This window comes from Tympanuchus pallidicinctus, unplaced genomic scaffold (genome assembly GCF_026119805.1).
Source record: "Tympanuchus pallidicinctus isolate F22 unplaced genomic scaffold, pur_lepc_1.0 scaffold39, whole genome shotgun sequence".
In the NCBI taxonomy this organism is placed as follows: Eukaryota; Metazoa; Chordata; class Aves; order Galliformes; family Phasianidae; genus Tympanuchus; species Tympanuchus pallidicinctus.
Window position 1 is genome coordinate 853,738 of NW_026294757.1, and position 19,473 is coordinate 873,210.

Here is a 19,473-nt window from a genome sequence, read left to right on the forward strand (position 1 = left end):
GCCGCCCCGCCGCCTCCTCCCCCTCCCGCGCGGTGCGGGTCCCGGTGCCGCAGCGCGGCGCTCCCCGGTTCCGGGCCGGGCGCGGTGCGGGGCCGCCGGCGGAAAGTGTGTCACTGGGGCACGAGGCTCTCCCCGGGAATCACATGGGGGAGGCGGCGGCGCCGCGTGCGGCCCAGTGCGCAGCCGCGGCCGGTGGCGGGCGGGGGGGGGGCGGCGGGCGCACAGCGGCGCTACCGGGCGGCACTGCGCGGCTCGGTCCGGTCCGGTGCGGCACTGCGCGGCTCGGTTCGGAGATGGCCGCCCCAGATACCGGCAGCACAGGTCAGTGCCGCCGGAGCGGTGCCCGCGCCGCGGGTATTGCGGGGGAGCGGAGCTGCGGGGACGCGGAGCGGCACCGGTACGCGCACCGGGAGTGCGGTGGAGGCGTTCAGCCGTCCCGGGAGCGCGCAGTGCCGCGGAGCAAGAGAAGGACCGGGAGCGGTGCGGCACCGGGGAGGTCCCCCGACACCGGTACCGGAGCGCGCTGACAGCGTCACCGGGCGGTGTAGGGCAGCGGGTCGGGTGGGCTGGACACGGGCACCGGCTGCTGCTGAGTACCGGGACGCGCTGATAGCCGCACCGAGCGGTGCTGGGCACCGATACCGGGCACCGAGATGTGCTGACAGCGGCACCGAGCGGCATCGGGCAGCGGTACCAGGCACGGGGATGTGCTGACAGCGGTACGGCGCAGTGCGGAGCGGCGGTACCGGGATGCGCTGACAGCGCTGCGGAAGCGCAGCGATCCCGGGCGGGCCCCCGCGGCGCGGCGCGGGCACTGCGGCACCGGGAGCTCCGTGTGCGGCCCGGGAGGCACCGGGGGGTCCCGCACCGGCACCGGGCGCGGTGGAGGCGGAGGCGCTGGTTCCCCCCCCGGCACGTGGCCCCCTCCCCGGCGCTGCCACGTGCGGAGTTTGTTTTCCCCGCAGCCCCGCCCCGCCCCCGCCCATTGGTCGCGGCCCCTCGTGACGTCACCGCCTCCCCCCCTCCCCGTGACGTCACACGCGGAAGCGAGGACGCCGCGCTCCGCTCGCGCGCTCCGCCGTGGGGGGGGGCGGCCAATGGGGGCGGGGAGGCGGGGCGACGCGTGAGGGGCGGGGCCGGGGGCGGCCACGTGCGGGGGGAGCACGTGGGGCGGCGGCGTGAGGACGGCGGGGGGGCGGCCGCGGGGCCCTGACGCCTCCGGGCCCCCCCGCGTCCCGGGGAACCCCTCCGGGTGCGTCCTCGCGGCGGCGCTTCGGGTCGGGGATCCTCGGTGAAGCCTGCGGGGAGGCGGCGCTGCTGTGGGATCTGCGGGGCACCCCCTACCTTCGGAGTTTGGGGGGGGGGGGGGGAACGGATCCGCCGTCCCCGATCCGCCGTGATCCGCCGCCCCGCAACGACCCCGAGGGGGACACGCGGCTGCGCGCTCCGCTCGCGCCCGGCCCCGCGCCAACAGCCGCTGTGTGCGTGGGGGGGGGGGGGGGAAACGCGGGGCCGTGACCCCACGCGGGGCCGGGCCGTACAGCGGGTGGGGGCTCCGTGCCCTTATGGGGATTCCCCTCCTCTCTCCTCCTCCCGCACAGTGCTGGCGCTGCCCCCCCACCCCACAGCCCGGGGTTCCCATCTCGCCGTTCCCGTCCAGTATTTCCTCCGTGGGTTTTCCCGTCCCCGGATTCCCATCTCTCCATTCCCTCCCCACGCCCTCCCACCCCCGTTTCCGGGCCGCGTGTCCCCACGGCACGTGGGACGCACCCCCATGTGCCACCCGCCCCGCTGACCCCGCTCCGTGGCACACGTGCAGCTCTGGGTACGGCCCTTCCGGGGCGCTCCCCGCGGCCCCCCCACCCGTTCTGATCCTCTCCGTGCCTTTCCCGCAGGCGGTGTCATCAGCTACGTGGGCTCCGTGGGGTCCCCCCCCCGCGCCAGCCCAGTCCCGCTCTGCAGCGAAGGCTCCGCCGGCGGCCCTCAGCCCGTCCCCCTCTACTTCCCCCCGTCGCCCACCGGCTCCCTGCAGGACTCCCGGCCCTACGGGGGCGGCCCGCTGCCCCCCCGCGATGACGGCTCGCCTTCCTCCTCATCCTCCTCCTCCTCCTCCTCCTCCTCACCCTACGGCCCCTCGGCCGCATTCCCCGGCGCAGTGGCGGTGGCAGCGGATGAGCGACGCCGCGGTTCGCCCAATAAGAACGGCACCAATGTCACCAGTGAGTGGGATGGGAGGGGGCGATGGGGTGGAACGCCCCCCCGGCCCCGCGCTGCGCTCACCCCCCGGTGCTCCCCCCAGAGCTGAACGGCATGGTGCTGCTCTGCAAGGTCTGCGGTGACGTCGCCTCTGGCTTCCACTACGGTGTGCACGCCTGCGAGGGCTGCAAGGTACGGGCTGGGGCGTGGGGGGAGGCGGTGGGGGAGGAGGAGACCTCCAGTGACCCCCCGGCGCCCCGCAGGGGTTCTTTCGCCGCAGCATCCAGCAGAACATCCAGTACAAGAAGTGCCTGAAGAATGAGAACTGCTCCATCGTCCGCATCAACCGCAACCGCTGCCAGCAGTGCCGCTTCAAGAAGTGCCTGCTGGTCGGCATGTCCCGCGACGGTGAGCCGGGACCCCCCCGCGGGGCTGGGACACTCCCTGGGGTGGAGCCCCCCATGCCCGGGACCCGGGTCAGGGTTGGAACACCCCTGGAGCTGTGACCCCCCCCACCCCCCTCCATGGGCTGGGATTCTCTACAGACATGGGACCCCCCCTCTCCCCGGGCTGGGACCCCCTACCCCCCTCCCACCCCAGAGTTGGGACACCCCCACAGAGCCGGGACCCCTTCCCAGGGCCGGGATCCCTACCCTGACTGTGCCTCCCCCCTCCCAGTAGCACCGGGACGCTCCTATAAGGCTGGGACCCCCCCAAGGCTGTGCTCTCCTCTGCGCGCGGTGCCCCGGGTGCTGCACCCACCCCATTCTCTGCCCTCTTCCTGCTCGGTGTCTGTGGGGTTGGGGGGGGAGGGGGGACACGGCAGTGCCACCGGCGTTCCCCGTCGTGCTGGGGGGGTCTCCCCGTGCCCCCTAACCCTGCTGTCCCCACAGCCGTGCGCTTCGGGCGCATCCCCAAGCGGGAGAAGCAGCGGATGTTGGCGGAGATGCAGAGCGCCATGAGCGTGGGCAGCGCCGTGCCGGGGGCGGCACCTCTGGGCGAGGGACCCGTTCCCGTGGGGGGCCGCCCGCTGCCTCCCGGCCCCCCGCCGCTCGCCCCCCCCCGCCTGCTTCTCCCAGTTCCCGCAGCAGTTGACCCCCCCCCGCTCGCCCAGCCCCGGGGGGGCCACCGAGGACGTCATCGCTCAGGTGGCCAAAGCGCACCGGGAGATCTTCGTCTACGCGCACGACAAGCTGGGCCCCCCCCCGAGCTGCGACGGCGCCCAGCCGCGCTGGGACGCGGCCCCCCCCGCCTGGACCCCCCGCCCCCCTCGAGCCCCGGCTCTGCCCCCCCCCCACCGCCGCATACCCCGACCCCACAGCGCGGGGCTGCGCGTGGCCCCGCGGACCCAAGGACGTGCTGCCGGTGAGCCCAACGGGGGCTCCCATTCCGCCCCCCCCGCTCATTACGGCCGCTAATTGCGCTAATGGCCGCGCTGAGCCGCCGCTCCCGCAGGCCTGCCCCATGAACAGCCACCCGGCGGGGCGCAGCGGGCGCTCGGTGCAGGAGATCTGGGAGGATTTCTCGCTCAGCTTCACGCCCGCCGTCCGCGAAGTGGTCGAATTCGCCAAGCACATTCCCGGCTTCCAGGCGCTGTCCCAGCACGACCAGGTCACCCTGCTCAAAGCCGGCACCTTCGAGGTACGTCTGGGCATCGCACGGTGCTGCGCATCCCAGCACGGCGCCCGGTGACCTTGGGACGCTGCACGGTGTCCCACAACCCATCGCGTTGCTCCACATCCCGGCGCTGCACGGCACAGTGCCCCCAGTGTTGCACAGCGCTCAGTGCTGCAGCGTTGCACGGCGATGCAGCAGCTCGGCACGATGCAGCACAGCGTTGCACGGTGCCTCGGATCCGAGCGCGGTGCCACGTGGCGTCGCACGGCGCTCCGTGTCCCGGCAGTGCTGCAGGGCATTGCGTGGTGGTGCACAAGGCGCAGCGTCCTAGCAGCGCCCCGCAACCCAGCACAGCCCCCCACCTCCCAGTGCAGCCCCCCCCCCCATCCCTTCGCAGCCCCCCACACCCCAGCACGGTGCCCCGCAGAGCCGCACGACGCCGTTGCCAATGTGCCGCAGGTGCTGATGGTGCGCTTCGCCTCGCTGTTCAACGTGAAGGAGCAGACGGTGACGTTCATGAGCCGCACCAAATACAGCCTGGAGGAGCTGTGGGGTATGGGCATGGGCGACCTGCTCAGCTCCATGTTCGAGTTCAGCGAGAAGCTCAGCGCGCTGCAGCTCAGCGACGAGGAGCTGGGGCTGTTCACCGCCGTCGTGCTGGTGTCGGCAGGTGGGTGCCGCGACGGAGCCGGGCAGGGCGCGTGCTGGGGGAGGTCCCGGGGTCGTTCTCCCCCCCCGCGGTGACGCCCGGCCCCGCAGACCGTTCGGGTATGGAGGACGCGGCGTCGGTGGAGCAGCTGCAGGAGACGCTGATCCGAGCGCTGAGGGCGCTGGTGCAGAAGACGCGGCCGGCCGAAAGCTCCCGCTTCACCAAACTGCTGCTGAAGCTGCCCGACCTGCGCACCCTCAACAACCTCCACTCCGAGAAGCTGCTCTCCTTCCGCATCGACGCGCAGTAGGGACCCCCCCCGTGCACAGCCCCCCTCCCCCTCCCCACATTGACCCCCCCCCCCGGACCCCCCCACCCCCGTTGCGAAGCAGAGCTGGCTGGGTGGGTTTGGTTGGTAGGTTTTTTGTTTTTTGGGTTTTTTTTGTTTTTTTTTGTTTTCCGTTTTTTTTTTTTTCCGTTTTCTTTTTTTTCATCATATATTTATTACATAAATATATAGTAAAATAGACCAGCAACAATTACCATAAAAATATCTTTCTTTAAAATCCTGACCATAACACAAAAGGGTTGAAAATCGCACGTCACAGACTGTGATTGTCACGGAGCTCAGCAGCGCCCGCCCGGACCCCCCCCCCCCCCTCCCCCGGACCCCCCCCGCGCCGTACATTCAGCCGCTCCCCACCGCGGCCCCCCCACCGCGGGGAGGGGGGCTCAATGCATAGTACTGGGGGGTCCCGCCGCGCTTCCCCCCCCCCCCCCCCCCGCAGGGGCAGCCCCGGAGCCATGAGGTATGTGCTGGGGGGGGGGGGAGGGGAGGGGATGTGGGGGCGCGGGGAGGGGGCTGCCCCCCCCCCATTGGGCACAGCACATTGGACGTGCGACGGCGACACGAGACGGAGACAGACGGAGCGGCCGGGGGGCGCGGGGACCCCACCGAAGGGGAGAGCGGGGCTGGGCCGTGCCCCCTCCCCCCCCCCCCCAAACAGGGCCGTGCCCCCCACCCTCGGGGCTGCGCTGCCCACCCGGGTTGGGGCACGTTGGCTGCTTTAAGACACTTCCAGCGCGGCCCCGGCACGGCCACGCGTGGGCAGAGCGGGGCGGCGCGTGGGGCGGCGCGGGCATCACCGGTGTGACACGGCCGGCGGCGAGCATTGCACCAACGTGGGCACTGCGGGGCACTGCGGGGACGCGGCGCGGCTGCGGGGCTGCGGGGCCTCCGCGGCGGCACGGCGCGAGCATCGCACGGCGCCGCGTCGCTGCGGCACAACCACCGCACGGCGCCGCAACGGCGCGGTGGCCGCACGCACTTTGCACGCGTTGCACCGCAGGGGAATCGCAGCAACGCAGCGCCGCACGACTCCTGCACGCGTGTTGCAGCTGCGCTGCGCTGCCGTGGCGCGGCCCCCCCCCCCTCCCGGCGCCGTGCCCCCACCCGAAGGCAAACGGTGAGGCCTGGTGGTGGGGCGCGCGTGGGGCTGTGGGCAGCGGGTGGGGGCTGTGCGGCGCTGCCGAGGGGGTCGCGTTCCTGCCCTCCCCCTTTCCCCCCCCCCCCCATGCAGGCATTGGCATTTCCCACGTCTCCCTATTGCACAACCCAGGGCCGGGGGGCTGCGCCCGGTGGGACCCCCGTGCTGGGGCGGGGCGTGGGGGGGGACTTAAGACATTTGCACCGAAAGCACCGCGTCCCCCCCCGCCCCCCGCAGCACCGCAGCTCTGCCACAGCCCCGCTGCCCGGTCCCCCCCCCCCGGGCCCAGCTATGGGGAGTGGGGGGGGTCCAGCGCAGCCTCTGCTGCCCCACTCCTCGTGGCCCCTCGTGGTGTTGGGGCTGGGGGGAGGGGGGGGGGGGCTGTGACGGGGCAGGATGGGGAGAGGAGGGGGGGGGGGTCCCACACATCCCCGTCCCCCCCCACGGCCCTGGGGTCACCAAGTGTCTCACGTTGGGCTTTTTTTTTTTTTTTTTTTGCTTTTTTTTTTTTCGCTTTTTTTTTTTTTTTTTTTTTTTCCAACGACCCGTAAAAAGATTTTTTTTGTTTTAATTACAAAAATTATATATTTTATATATATTTATATATATATATATATATATATATATATTAGCTTACCCGGGGCCGCCCGCCTGCCTGCCCCGCGCCCTCCCCCACCCCCCCCCTCCCCCCCCCCCTCGGCCCCCGCCTGAGGTAACAAAAAATTCACAAACCCAAAAGGTGGGGGGGGGGGGGGGGGGGGGGGGGGAGGTTATGGGGGGGCCACGGGGGGGCGCTGCCAGCATCCGGGCAGCCCCTGCCGCACCCCCCGCCCCGCTCAGCGCCCCCCGAAGTGCTGATGGTGTGGGGGGGGGGGGGGGGGAGCCGTAGTGCATGGGGGGGCCGCGCTGTTTTCTGGCCACTCCGGGGCCACTGCGACTGGTTTTGTTTTGTTTTGTTTTGTTTTGTTTTGTTTTGTTTTGTTTTTTTTGTGGGGGTTTTTTTTTTGTTTTTGTTTTTTCCTTTTTTTGAGTTGTTTTTTTTTTTTTTTTTTTGTCTTTTTTTTTTTTTTTTTTTTGACGGAAAACAACGAATCGAATCGAAGGACGCCGACGGGGGGGGGGGGGGGGAGGGGAAAAGACAACGGAAAAAAAAAACAACCAAAAACAAACAACGAACAAAAAGGGGTGCGGGGGGGGGGGGGGGGGGCGCGACCCCCCCCTTCCCCCCCCCCTCCGCCCGCGCTTGGCACTGAAACCCGCTGCTCTCAGCCCAAACCCGAAAGACAAAGAAAAAACCCCAAAGCCCCAAACGCCGCCCCCAAAACGGGGGTCTGAGGAGGGGGGGGGGGGGGCAGCCCGCAGATGGGATGGGGACCCCCCCCCCCCCACCCAAACAACGCTGTCCACCTCACCCCCCCCCCCCCCCTCGTGGCCCCCAAAGTGCGCGTGGCCGGAGCGGTGCCCCCCCCCCTGCAGCACAGAGCCCCCCCTCCCCGCTCCTCCTCCTCCTCCTCCTCCTCTCTCGCAAAGTGCAGTTTTACATTTTAGCCTCTCAGGGAGGGAAATAAATGCTTCAAAAATAAGAATCTCAGAAGAGAAGGGACGCGGCGCTGGGGGGGCCCTTCCCTGTGCAAACAAACAAAAGCCGGCAACGTCCGGGGGGAGGGGGGGGGCGCAGGGGCGAGCGGCGGCGCTGATCCCCCCCCCTTCTGCCATCCTCCCCCCCCCTCTTTCTGCCGTGCCCCCCCACCCCCCACCCCGTGCAGCACCGCCGCCCTCGGGGGGCAGAGAACGAAATATCGGGGTCTGTGGGGGGGGGGCTGCGCACGGCGTGGGGTCGGGGGGCTCCGGGGGGTGCGGGGGGGGGCGCGCGGCGGGGTGGGGGGGGGGCCCTACACCTCCTGGTCCTCGAAGACCTCGAGGAAGAGGGGAGGGAAGAGCTCGGTGGGGCACTCCACCTTCATGTGCAGGAAGCGGCTGGCGTGGCACGCGCCGATCATGCGCAGGTCCGTCACCTTCATCAGCAGCTTGGGCCAGAAGTGGGGAATGTTGTGTTTGCGGTAGTTGATGTAGTGCTCGAACGCCAGCAGGTAAGTCTCCTGGCACTTCTCAATCTTATCCACGCAGATCAGCCCCGTCCGGTCTGCAGGGGAGGTGAAAGAAGGGGTTTCAAAGGGCGTCCGACCCGTGGGCAGCCCCAGAAGGTGCGGGGTGAAGGAGCGGGGCTGTGGGGGGCCTATGGGCTGTCTGCCCTGCTGCTCCCCACCCGGCTTGGCACAGGTGCCCCCAAAATGCTCAGGTCTGGGCGCTGAGGTGCCCACACTGCACCCCCAAATATCGGCGCTCTGGGCATCAGGGGGGGCATCTCCTGTGCCCCCAGTGCTGAGGCTATAGATATCAAAGTGCCCGCCCTGTGTGCCCCCAAATACTGGCACCTTGGGTACCAGGGTGCTCACCCCACGTGCCCCCAAACACTGGGGTTTTGAGTGTTGGGGTGTCCGCCCCTGTGCCCCCAATGGCTGGAGGATCAGGGTGCCCGCCTCATTCATGCCCAACCATCGGGGTCTCCCCCCCACGCATCCCCCAATGCTGGGGGGCTCCTGACCCCCCTCCCCCCCCCCCAGCCCAGGGTGGCCGCTGACCTGAGGACATGAGCAGCACGGCCTGCAGCAGGGCCACCTCGGTGTCATCCAGGTTGAAGGCAGACAGCGACTTGCCGAGATCGAAGATGGCATCAGACACGACCCCCAGCCCTCCGTTTTTCAGCTGCTCGCGTTTGACGGCCATTTCCCCGCTCAGCGTCAGCGTTTCACTCTCGGGGTCGTAGCGCACGGCCGCTCGCAGCGACATGATCTCCATGCAGCAGCCCTTCAGCAGGATGATCTGATCCTCGCACGGCAGCTGTGGGGCGCAACGTCAGCGGGGCTGCGGGACCCCCAACAGCCCCATATCCCACATCCCATAACCTCCCGCAGCGCTGTGAGTGGGGCTGCGGGCCCCCCCCCCCGTGTCGCCATATCCCATATCCCTCCCCACAGTGGGGCTGCCACCCCCCAGAACCCCGTGCCCCACATCCCGTATCCCCCCTCACAGCACTGTCAGCAGAGCTGCGGGCCCCCCCTCAACCCCATTCTGCCTATGCCCCCATAGCTGCTCACTGGGGCTGTGGGACCCCCTCCCCCCCCCATTACCTCTGAGAACATGGGCAGTTTTTTGGCAAAGTCGACCACGCGGGTGATGGCCGGCGTGATGATTTTTGTAAACTCGCTGAACGCCTCCAGGTCCACTTTGTCCCCGTCAGGCATGGAGGCCATGGGCGACTGGCCGATGTCTTCGGGCTGGGGGAAGGGGGCACAAAAGGTGGATGGGAGGGACAGAATGGCTGGGATCACTCCCACCCCCTGGGGACATGGGGGAAACTGAGGCAGGGCAGCGCGGGACGGCAGCCAGGAGAGGGAGCAGCGCGCACAGGGACAGGGGAAGGGCCACCCTGCAGGCACAGCTGTCCCCTTCGGTCACCGCTCACCCCAAACCCTCCCCGGGGGTGACACCTCAAGGACACACAGTGACAGTGACACCCCCAGGCCCACGATCCTGGTGCCAGATGGGGACAGAGTGTGGCCACCATGCCTGCGCTGAGCGTGCCGGGGCAACGGAGCTGGATGGGGATGGTGCACAGCAGCAGTGAGCACAATGAGGGCAGCAGTGTGAGCACAGTGTGAGCAATATGAGCACAGCAGTGTGAGCACAGTGTGAGCACAACAAGCACAGCAATGTGAACACAATGTGAGCACAACAAGCACAGCAGTGTGAGCACAATGTGAGCACAATGAGCACAGCAGTGTGAGCACAGTGTGAGCACAACAAGCACAGCAGTGTGAGCACAGTGTGAGCACAATGAGCACAGCAGTGTGAGCACAATGTGAGCACAAGGAGTGCAGCAGTGTGAGCACAGTGTGAGCAATATGAGCACAGCAATGTGAGCACAGTGTGAGCACAACAAGCACAGCAGTGTGAGCACAGTGTGAGCACAACAAGCACAGCAGTGTGAGCACACTGTGAGCACAACAAGCACAGCAGTGTGAGCACAATGTGAGCACAAGTGCAGCAGTGTGAGCACACTGTGAGCACAAGGAGCGCAGCAGTGCTCAGCCTGCAGTGCCTGGGCAGGTGCAGGGCCCCTCGTTGCCCTCACCAGGAATTTCCTCTTCTGCTTCCAGTGGCTGCCCTGCGCGTTGGTGCTGCGGTGCGCCTCGGTCACCACGTGGATCAGCTCCCACTCCTCTGCGCTGGGGCTGGGCCGGTGCTGCAGCGATTTGATCATCTCCTCCTTGCGCCGCCGCTCCCGGTTCTCCTCGATCAGCTTCCTCTTGGCTACGCGCTTCGAGTCGTCCAGCACCACTGCGGGGCGGCCATCAGCACAGCCCCGCATCCCGGCGCTGCTGGTGCCCCAAACCGCCCCGCAGCTGCACAGGGCTCCCTGCCCCACGCTGTGCACAAGCTGCACAAGCCAGGTCCTCCCCGACCGCTCGCACGGCTGCAAAAGGATCCCCCCAAACACCCCACAGCACCGCCGGCTGTGCTGGGCGCCCTGATCTTCTCTGTGGCTGCACGAGGCACCCCGGCCTGCCCCGTGGCCTGCACATATCCCACGCACCCCAACTGCATCTGCTAAAGGGTCCCCAAAGCCCCTCTGCACCCTGGGTGCTCCCCAGCTCAGCCCTGCAGCAGGCACCCCAAGCTGCCCCACTGCACCGCCGGCTGTGCCGGGCACCCCAACCTGGTCCTGCAGACACCCTGCTCACCGCACTGGGCTCCCACAGCGCCCTACAGCTGAGGTTGTGACCCCAACCCGCCCCCCGCCCGCACTCACAGTCCATGGCCATGCCCACAGAGATGCACTTCTTGAAGCGGCACAGCTGGCACTGGTTGCGGGTGATCTTGTCGATGACGCAGCACCCATCATACTTGCACGAGTAGGTGGGGTGCAGGTTCTTCTGGATGGTCCGACGGAAAAAGCCCTGGGGTGGGGGTGGGGGGGGTCACAGTGAGACCCCCGGCCTTGCAGCTCTCCCTCCCCTCCCCCCCCCCCCGCAGCCCATCCCCCCTCACCTTGCAGCCCTCACAGGTGATGCAGCGGTAGTGGTAGCCGGTGGCTTTGTCCCCGCACACCACACACTGTTCATCTTTGTCCAGGTAGCTAGGGATGTACCCTGGGGGGGGACAAGTCAGAGCCCCCCTCCAAGCTTCAGCTTCCCCTCTGCCCAGAGCCGACTGCTGCCCCCATCCCTCTGCAGGCCCCCGTAAGAGATGTGGGGTGCAGGGACCCCCAGCGGTGCCAGGAAGGAAGTGGGGTGGGGGGACGCGGCAGGGATGCTCCGGCAGCTTAAGGGTTAACAGCTGGGGGGCTCCGTGCCCCCCGCAGCAATAAAGCGCCCATTCTCCAGGGCTGGCTGTGAGGGGGGGGCATCCCCTGGGCACACAATGGCCCCACTGTCCACTATTGTCCGGGGTCCCCCGGCCTTGGGGCCGCCCTCTCAGCACCAACCTCACGGGGAGACTGAGGCACAGAGCACCTGCACAGGGACCCCCACTGTCCCCCTTTAGTTCCATAGACCCCCCCCCCACACCCTGCAGGGGGAGGGGCACACACAGGGAGGGAGGGGGAGGGCTGGCACCCCCCTCTTTCTCCTCCTCCCCCCCCCCCCGGATCCCGCCGGCGCCAGCCGCTCCCCGCTGGGGAATGGGGCAGGGCTGGTGCCCAGCCCAGGGGTCACTGCCCGCCTGGGGCCCCCTTATCTCCCCCCCCCACTGCACTGCTGGGCCCGATAGTTCCACAGGGGGGGGGCAGCACCCAGCGGGGACATGGGGCACCGGGGACCCCTAGGGACTCACCAGGAACAAGGGGTGGGTAGGGACCCCTGGGGACCCAATGGGGGATACGGGATGTTGGGGACCCTCGGGGGCCCATAATGGACATGGACTGTGCAGGGAACCTGGGCACCCAACAGGGATGCAGGAGGGACCTTGGGGGCACATAGCAAACGTGGGGCGTAGGAGAACCCTGGGGACCCAGCAGGGATGCGGGAGGAACCCTTGGGGACATGGGGTGCAGGGGTCAAAGGGGTGCCAGCAGGGACGTTGGGCAGAGGGGACACTGCGGTCCCGAGGGTGCACAGGGACCCTGGGGTGCTGGGAGGGACACGAGGTGCCTGTGGGACCCAGGGGACCCTGCATGAATACATGGCACCTGGGGCTGGGGGGGCTGGGGGTGCTGAGCAGCCCCAGCAGAGATGTGGGTGCATGGGGACAACCAGGGTGCTGAGGGGCGTCGTGGGGTGACATGGGGGTCCCAGTGGTGATGTGGGGTTACCAGAGGGGACGGGGGGGTCCCGTACCTGACATGCTGCTCTTCACCAAACATTGGCTGCTCTTTCTTTTGCGCTTGCCATCCAGCCACCTGGGGGGGGGGGGGGGGGGGGGCACAGTGTGACTCGGAGTCCCCACACCCTCCTTGCACCCCACCAGTGCCTCCCACCCCTAGGGGGATCCCAGGGGGCTGACGCCACACGTGGAGACCGCGACGCAGCCTTGCGGGTGACGTGGGGACTCGAGGGAACCCCAATGTGGGACACGGCACTGCCTTAAGGGGGGGGGCTGAGGATGGGTGGGTGGGGGAAGTGAGTGGGGGAGGGGCAGGGAAGGGTGGGGGAGGGGCTCTCATTTACAGTCAAAGACAAAATGTCCTTTTGGCTCACGGGGAAGTGACATCAGCGGGCGCAGCCAATAGGCGGCGGCGGGGGTCTGCGCCTCAACCCCCCCCCCTGCACACGCGCATGGGCAGAGAGGGGACCCGGCGCCACGGGGACGGCACCCAGAGGGGGGTGGGGGCAGCACCCAGGGGTGCCCCAGCGCCCCCGAATAGGGCAGCAGGGTTGGGAGCTGCCGGGGGGGGACAAGTGCCAGCCCAAGGTGACCCCAGGCCTGGCCCCCCCCAGGGCACGTGAGCTGCCGCCGCACTCCCAAAATAGCCCCGGGTGCTGGCAGGGCCGATGGGGGGCCCAGGCTGGGGGGGGGCCGCGTGGGGGGGGGAGGGGGCTGAGGATAGGCGTGCATGGGGCGCGGGCACGTGTGGGGGGACACAGGGTGATTGGGGGGCACCGGGACACGGGGATACCGGGGGTGTGGGCGATGGATGGGGATGCAGGGGACGGGGGGGGACACGGGCGGCACAGGACGCCGGGGGGCTGCAGGGACACTGAATGCACGAGGACACAAAGGGAAATGTGGGGCACTGGGGCACGGAGGGCACGGGGACACACGGGGACACAGGCATGGGGGTGTGCGGGGACACAGAGAGCAGCACAGCGGGACGCAGCCCAGCGGGGCCTCACCGGGTGTCCTCTGGCTCCGACAGCGGGTCCAGGGTGCTGGGCTTCTGTTCCATTCACCGCAATTCCATCAAGGAGCGCCCAGCACCAGCCGAGTGGGCTCCGCCACCGCTGCCACGCGCTGGGGGGCCACGGCGGGGGGGGGAAGGGGCTACGACGCGCGCCCCATGGCGCCCACCTCAGTGCTGGGCTCCCTGCAGCATCCCGGGGGGGGGCCTGCACAGATAGAGCGCGCTGAGCCCCCACGGAGCAGCGTGTAAAGGTGGACGGGGGTGGGCAAGGCCACGTGGAGCTTGCAGAGGGGCGCAGGGCCGGGTGGGAGAGCAGCGGGTGTGCAGGAGAGCCTGCGACAGCATGCAGGGTGTGCAGAGGGCACGGCTGCGGGACTGCATGCAGCGTGCAATGGTGTGCAAGGGCAGCGAGCGCACAGCATGCAAGGCCGCGTTGAGCATGCGATGGCATGCAATGCAGCGCATGGCGCAGCGTGCACGGGGTGTGCAAAGCTCAGCGGAGCGTGCAACGGCGTGCAATGGTGTGCAGGGCACGTGGAGGTGGGTGGGAGCAAAAGGGACGTGCAAGAACACGTGGAGCGAGCAGGGGCTTGCAGGGTGCACACAGCAGGGCTGGGTGGGAGCACAGAGGTGTGCAAGAGCACGCAGGAGCACGCAGGGCTGTGCAAGAGAGTCGGGTGGGGAGCAGCGTGCAGGGTGTGCAAGAGCGTGCAGAACGAGAGCACAGCGCTGGGTGCAGGTGTGCACAGGGAGGGCTGGGGCTGCCGGGGCCTCCTCTGAGCACCGAGCGGGTGTCGTAGGGGGGACTTACAGGGGTGGGGGGCGCCGGGGGCTGCTGGGCACTGCTTTGTCCGCGAGCAATCCTGCTGCAAAGAGACGGCACCGTGGGGCCATGGGGGGCGGCACCCCCTTCGCTGCCCCCAACCACCGCCGGGAGCAGCAGCTCGCACCGCCGCGCCACCCCCCAGCGCACATCTCAGCGCCCACCCCTCCGCCCGCATCGCCCCAGCGGCACCGGGGGGGCCCCGGCTCGGCGCGAGGCCCCCCCCCAGGCCCGCCCCGTTTGGGGGCGTGCGGCGTTGGAGGCCCCCCACCCGCCCCCGGTGGGCGCCGTGCCCGGCCCTGGGGCTGCAGCGCGGTGCGGGGCCGGGCAGAAAGTAGGTCACGTTTGTCTTGGCGGCGGCAGGAATTCCTCCGGCGGATTTCGAGCGAGGCGGCGGTGCAGCCGACCCGACCCCCCCGACCCCCCTGGTCCCCCCTCCATCTGGGGAACCCGACCGCGCTGCCGACAGATCGAGGGATGCTGCGCCCGTGGGTGCGCGGTGCCGCCCTTCGCGGCGCTGGGGGCACCCGGAGGTGGGGGGGGGGGGGAGGGGAGTCGGGATGGCAGTGACCCCCCCACGGCACGGCGCGGGATTTGGGGCCGCAGCTCCAGGCCGGGCTTTGGGGCCGTCCGCGGGCGGTACCTACGGAGCGCGGCCGGGGGCTGCAGCAAATGTTTGTTCCATATGGGAACGCCGCGCCGACACTTCCAAGTATAGGCACTGGCCGAGCGCCAGCGCTGCGCGGCCCCGTGGGCACGGCCCTCCCCCCTTCTCCCCCCCCCCCCCCACCCCGGGACCCCCCCGGAGCGCGCAGAGCCCCGACCCGCCGGGCGCGCGCAGCGCTGCCCCCGACCCACCGCCCTCTGCCTCCGCTTCCCCTCCGGGCGGCGGGCCGAGAGGTCACGGCAGCGCTCACAGCTCGGCGCTCGGTGCCGCCCAGTGCCCCCGTGACCCCCCCGGGACGGTGCTCGGTGGCACCCGGCGCCCGGGTGAGGCCGCCCGCGCTCGAGGAATCGCCGAGAGACAGACAGACAGACAGACAGACAGACAGCAGCCACCCAGACAGAAGGACGGACGGACGGGAGGCGGCTCCCGCGGGACACGTGCACCGAGCGCGTCGGGTCTCAGCCCCACGGCAACGCCGCGCCTCCACCCCGCGGGCCTCGATGGGGGGATGGGGGGGAGGGAAGGGCGACACAGCCCTGGGCGCAGCGCCCAAAGGTGGGGGCCCCCGCCCGCGCCCCTCGGCCCAGCCCCACACCTGGGCGCGATTCTGCTGAGTCGGGCGGTTGCGTGCGCTGCAAAACAACTGGGGGCAAAGTCCGGGCGTGGGGCGGCACAGGGAGCACGGCCCCCCCCGCACCCCCTGCCCACGGCACAGTGGTGGCCACGGACCCCCCGTTCAGGGACAGCCCTCGCTGCGACCGCATCACTGCCACCCGCCTACAGGATGCCCCGCAGGGCCCGGCGGTGTCCCCATCCCTGGCGCAGATGGGCGCGGGGGTCCTGCTGCCCCCTCCCCCGGCCAGCTGCTATCTGGGTCAGGGAGGTGAGGGCCTAAGCGCTTTAGCCGGGTGCCAATTAGTGTGATTAGCACCGTTGGGGGGGCAGGGCGACGGGCAGACGGCGGTGGGCACTGTGGCACTGCATGGGTGCCGGCACGGTGACACGGCCCTGCCCACGGTGACACCGAGCCACGTGCCACAGTGCCGTGCCAACCAAACCGAGCGGCAGCATCAGGCAGGACTGTGCCACGGCAAACTCGGCAGCACCAACACACGCCAGCGTCCACGTGCACGGCTGCGCCCGGTGCCACACGCGTGTCCCTCCCGGTGCCACCCTGTCACCCTGTGGGCGCTCGGTGGCCGTGCCGCGTGCCGGCAGGCTGCAGGAATCCCCGGCACGCGCAGCAGCTGGGCAGCCCCCGAGTGGGAGATGCCATGGGGCTGACATCAGGGGCACCCGGGACCCACTGCTGCATCCCCTCCCCTCGACCTGGGGTCAGGGCCGGGCTGTGGGATGCGATGGCTGAGCACGGCAGCAGGGGTTGTGCAGCCACCGCCGAGCGAGGACGGGCGGCCCTGGGGACAGAGACCTGCCTGCAGCATCCTCGCACCTCCAGCACGCCCTGCACGGCACGGAGCTCACAGCCACAAAGCCCACCAGCCCGGCTCTGCACCCCCGTGCCTCAGTTTCCCCATCCCGTGCCACACAATGGGGTCTGCCCAGCAGTACCAGGCTGAGCCCCACGCTGCTCCACACCACACAGCAGCGCAGCAGGTGCCCGGCACCGCGTGCACACAATGCCCAACAGTGACCCCGGCTGCATGGGATGTGATGAGTGCCCACGGGATGGCTGCAGGCCCCCAGCTCTGTGGGTGCCCCCATCCCCAGGGCTGAGCCCTGCGCGTGCCGGGACGCCGGGAGCTATTCTCAGCTCCACGGGGCGGGAGCTTGGCACGGGGCTCGGGACGTTGCTAAATCGGGGAGAGCAGTGGGGGCTCCGGTTTGTGTGTGCTGGGAGGGGGATGAACTGTGGGGTCGTGGGTTGGGGGACAGTGCCAGCACTGTGCCATGAGGCACATGGGGTGGGCAATGCTGGTGGGACACCATAAGGGGTGTTGGCACTGGGGGGGGGGGACGGACCTGCAGTGTGCCCAGTGCTGAGGGCTGGGGGTGACACTGAACCATACCCAGTGACACCAAACCCAGTGACACCGACACGTGCCCTGTGACCCTGAGACCAAACGGTCTCCAGCGATGCTCAAACTGAACCTGGCGACACCAAAACAGACCCGGTGACACCGAGCTGCACCTGGTGACACTCAAACTGCGCCCGGTGATGCTCAGACTGCACGCGTTGGTGCCCACACGGTGCCTGGCAATGCACACCAGTGTCCCCCTGTCACTGTGCCACTGACCCCGGTGCAGCCGCCGTGCCCCCACCCACCCGGCCCCACTCAGTGCCTTTGGGGTGTATGTGTGTGTGGGGGGGGCACGGAGGGGTCCCGGGCTCCGTCCCGTCCATCTGCGCTGCTCCGGGCTTTGCCGGCGGCCGCCTCTCCTCTGCTCTCCTCTCCTCTCCTTACCCCGGGACAGTGCGTGGCGGGGAGGGGGCGGCTTCCTGGTGCCGAGCCCCCCCCAGGAAGGGCCGGGGCCGTGAGCCTGCCGCCACGCAGCACCCAGCGCCTGTAGGGCCGGGGCGGGGGGGAGGATTGCACCGAGCCCTCCGCGGTGCGCAGCGGACAACGGGGGGTGCGGGGTTGCGGTGCTACGGGAGGGGGACCACGCACAGCGCTGAGGGGAGGGGCTGCGCGCTTTGCCCCCCCCAGCACCGCACAAACCGCCCCCCGGGACCCCCCCCCACTGCAGCGCAACGCAGCGCACGGGGCGGGGGCTCAGCTCCGTAGCGCACCACCCCCCTCCCCCCCCAAGACCCCCAGGGTGGGAGGGGTGGCCCCGCGCTGCGTTCCGCGAACGGGATCCGCCGGGCCCGCATCGCCTCCGCTCCACGCCCCGCGGAAAGCCCGCGCCCCGCACCGGGGTCACGCGGGGTGAGAGCGGCCGTGTGTCCCCCCCACCCCTCCCCCGGCGCTCGGTCACCGCGGTGTCACCCCGCGCACACGGCTGAAGGTCGGGGGACGCCGCGCGGGGTGACCTTGGCCCATGCCTCAGTTTCCCCAGCGCTGCCCGCAGCTCCGCGCTCCTCCCCGAGGCCGGGGTTTGGGGGCGGGGGGGGGGGGGGGGGGCAAGAAGCGGCTCTGCTCCCCCCCCCCCCCCCGGTGCGGGAGCGGCGTGCGCGGGGCCGGGCCCGGGGAGGGCAGCCCCCGCCACGCCCCTCCCGCAACCCCGACCGCGGTGTTTCGGAGCACCACCCCCCCCCCCCCTTCGAAAAGCAGCGCAAATACACACGCTTGCGCGCACACACACACAAAAAAAAAAAAGAAAAAAAGAAAAAAAAAGGAAAAAAGCGCTGCGCTTCCAGGGTATGAAAAAAATATATTAAAAAAAAAAAAAAAAAAAAAAAGAGGGGGGGGTGGAAATTAAAAAAATCGTCACGGCATTCCTGGCGCCGGCTGCCAAGCGCGGGGCGGGGACGGCCACGGGGCACGGCACGGCACGGCCCCCCCCAGCACGGCCCCGGCCCGGAGCAATGCAGGCCCACGGGCACGGCGCAGCCACGCAGCCGCCGCGGGAGGGGAGGGGAGGGGGGGGAAACAGCGCGGAGGGGGCGGCGTGCGGGGCTCAACCCCCCCCCTCCTTCAGGGCTCCCGGCTCACAGCCCCGCGCTGCAGAGCGGTTGGGGGCGCGGGCAGAGCGCTGAGGGTTCGGTCCGTCCCTCCCCCCCCCGCTCCGCGGAACGCTCGGATTCTTTTTTTTCCTCCGAAATACAAAAATAAGGCACGCAAACCCCCATCCGCATTGCCCCGCATTTCCCCTCCCGGTGCGCGCTCGGTGCGCGCTCCCCCCCCTTCCCTTCCCAGCCCCCCCCCCCACCGCTGCACGCCCCGACCCTGCGCTGAGCTCAACGGGGGCCGCGCGGGGGCCCCCCCGGTAAACATCGGCGCGGCGGGGCCGTACCTGAGCGCGGGGCCGTGCGGGGCGCTGAGCGGGGCCGGGGCGGAGCGCGGAGAGGAGCGGAGCGGAGCGGGGCCGAGCGGGGCGCACGGCAGCGGCGGCGGCGGCGGCCGACGGCTCCTCCAGGCTCCTCCCCCGGCCCCGCCGCGCCGCCCGCCCGCTCCGCCGCGGCCGCAGCCCCCTCCGCCGGCCGCAGCCGCTCCCTGCAGCCCCGCCGCGCCTCTGCGCGCTCCTTGCGCGTTCTTTGCGCCTTCTCTGCGCGCTGCCCCTGCGCGCTCTTTGCGCGCTCCCACCGCTCCCCCGGGCCCCGACGGATGGGGGATGGGGGCTCACGGGGGGCGGGGAGCAGAGAAGGGGCGGCGGGTGAGGGGACGGGGACGGAGGTCGAGGGGGACGGCGACGGTGCCCGCGGGGCGCCGGCCGTGGGGACGTCAGGCGGGGAGCGGTGGCGGCGAAGGGGGCAACGCGCGAGCGGGACTGGGGACGGCGCCCATCCAGATCGGGGACGGCGACGAAGGACGGCGGGGGACGGAGGCCCAGCGATGGCGCCGTGCTGGGATGGGGACGGCGGCCACAGGGAGCCGGGGACGGTGCCGCGGGGATGGGGGACTGCCCACGGCTGGGGAAGGCGCCCGTGGGGACGGAGCGACAGTGCGGGCCGGCGGGGGACGCTGCCCAGGTGTAATGCGGGAGCTGCGCCCGCTGTGCCAACCCCCCAAG

The 19,473-nt window shown here is 69.9% G+C and overlaps 2 protein-coding genes across 2 annotated transcripts; one reads left to right on the forward strand and one right to left on the reverse strand.

The window, feature by feature from the left end:
• Window positions 1-215: 215 nt before the first annotated feature.
• Window positions 216-4,820, forward strand: NR1D1 (nuclear receptor subfamily 1 group D member 1). The gene is given in 10 exon segments (XM_052700021.1): window positions 216-321; window positions 1,896-2,219; window positions 2,300-2,388; window positions 2,460-2,604; window positions 3,090-3,246; window positions 3,248-3,437; window positions 3,472-3,561; window positions 3,652-3,837; window positions 4,273-4,483; window positions 4,573-4,820. Coding segments are annotated over 10 exon segments (1,620 nt in total). The 5' UTR covers window positions 216-293; the 3' UTR covers window positions 4,773-4,820.
• Window positions 4,821-7,823: 3,003 nt separating this feature from the next.
• On the reverse strand, window positions 7,824-13,532 carry THRA (thyroid hormone receptor alpha). The gene is made up of 8 exons (XM_052700035.1): window positions 13,344-13,532; window positions 12,348-12,409; window positions 11,062-11,162; window positions 10,823-10,970; window positions 10,145-10,350; window positions 9,141-9,287; window positions 8,592-8,850; window positions 7,824-8,092 (listed from the first exon to the last, which is right to left on the reverse strand). Exons 1-8 carry the CDS (start codon window positions 13,394-13,396, stop codon window positions 7,842-7,844), a joined length of 1,227 nt encoding a protein of 408 aa, XP_052555995.1. The 5' UTR covers window positions 13,397-13,532; the 3' UTR covers window positions 7,824-7,841.
• Window positions 13,533-19,473: the final 5,941 nt, after the last annotated feature.

Coding starts and splice junctions, on each gene's coding strand:
- THRA (XM_052700035.1), bottom strand. CDS start 13,396: ATGGAACAGAAGCCCAGCACCCTGGACCCGCTGTCGGAGCCAGAGGAC. Junction 12,410..13,343: donor TCGGAGCCAGAGGACACCCG/GTGAGGCCCCGC, acceptor CCCCCCCCCCAG/GTGGCTGGATGGCAAGCGCA. Junction 10,971..11,061: donor TCACCTGTGAGGGCTGCAAG/GTGAGGGGGGAT, acceptor CCCCCACCCCAG/GGCTTTTTCCGTCGGACCAT.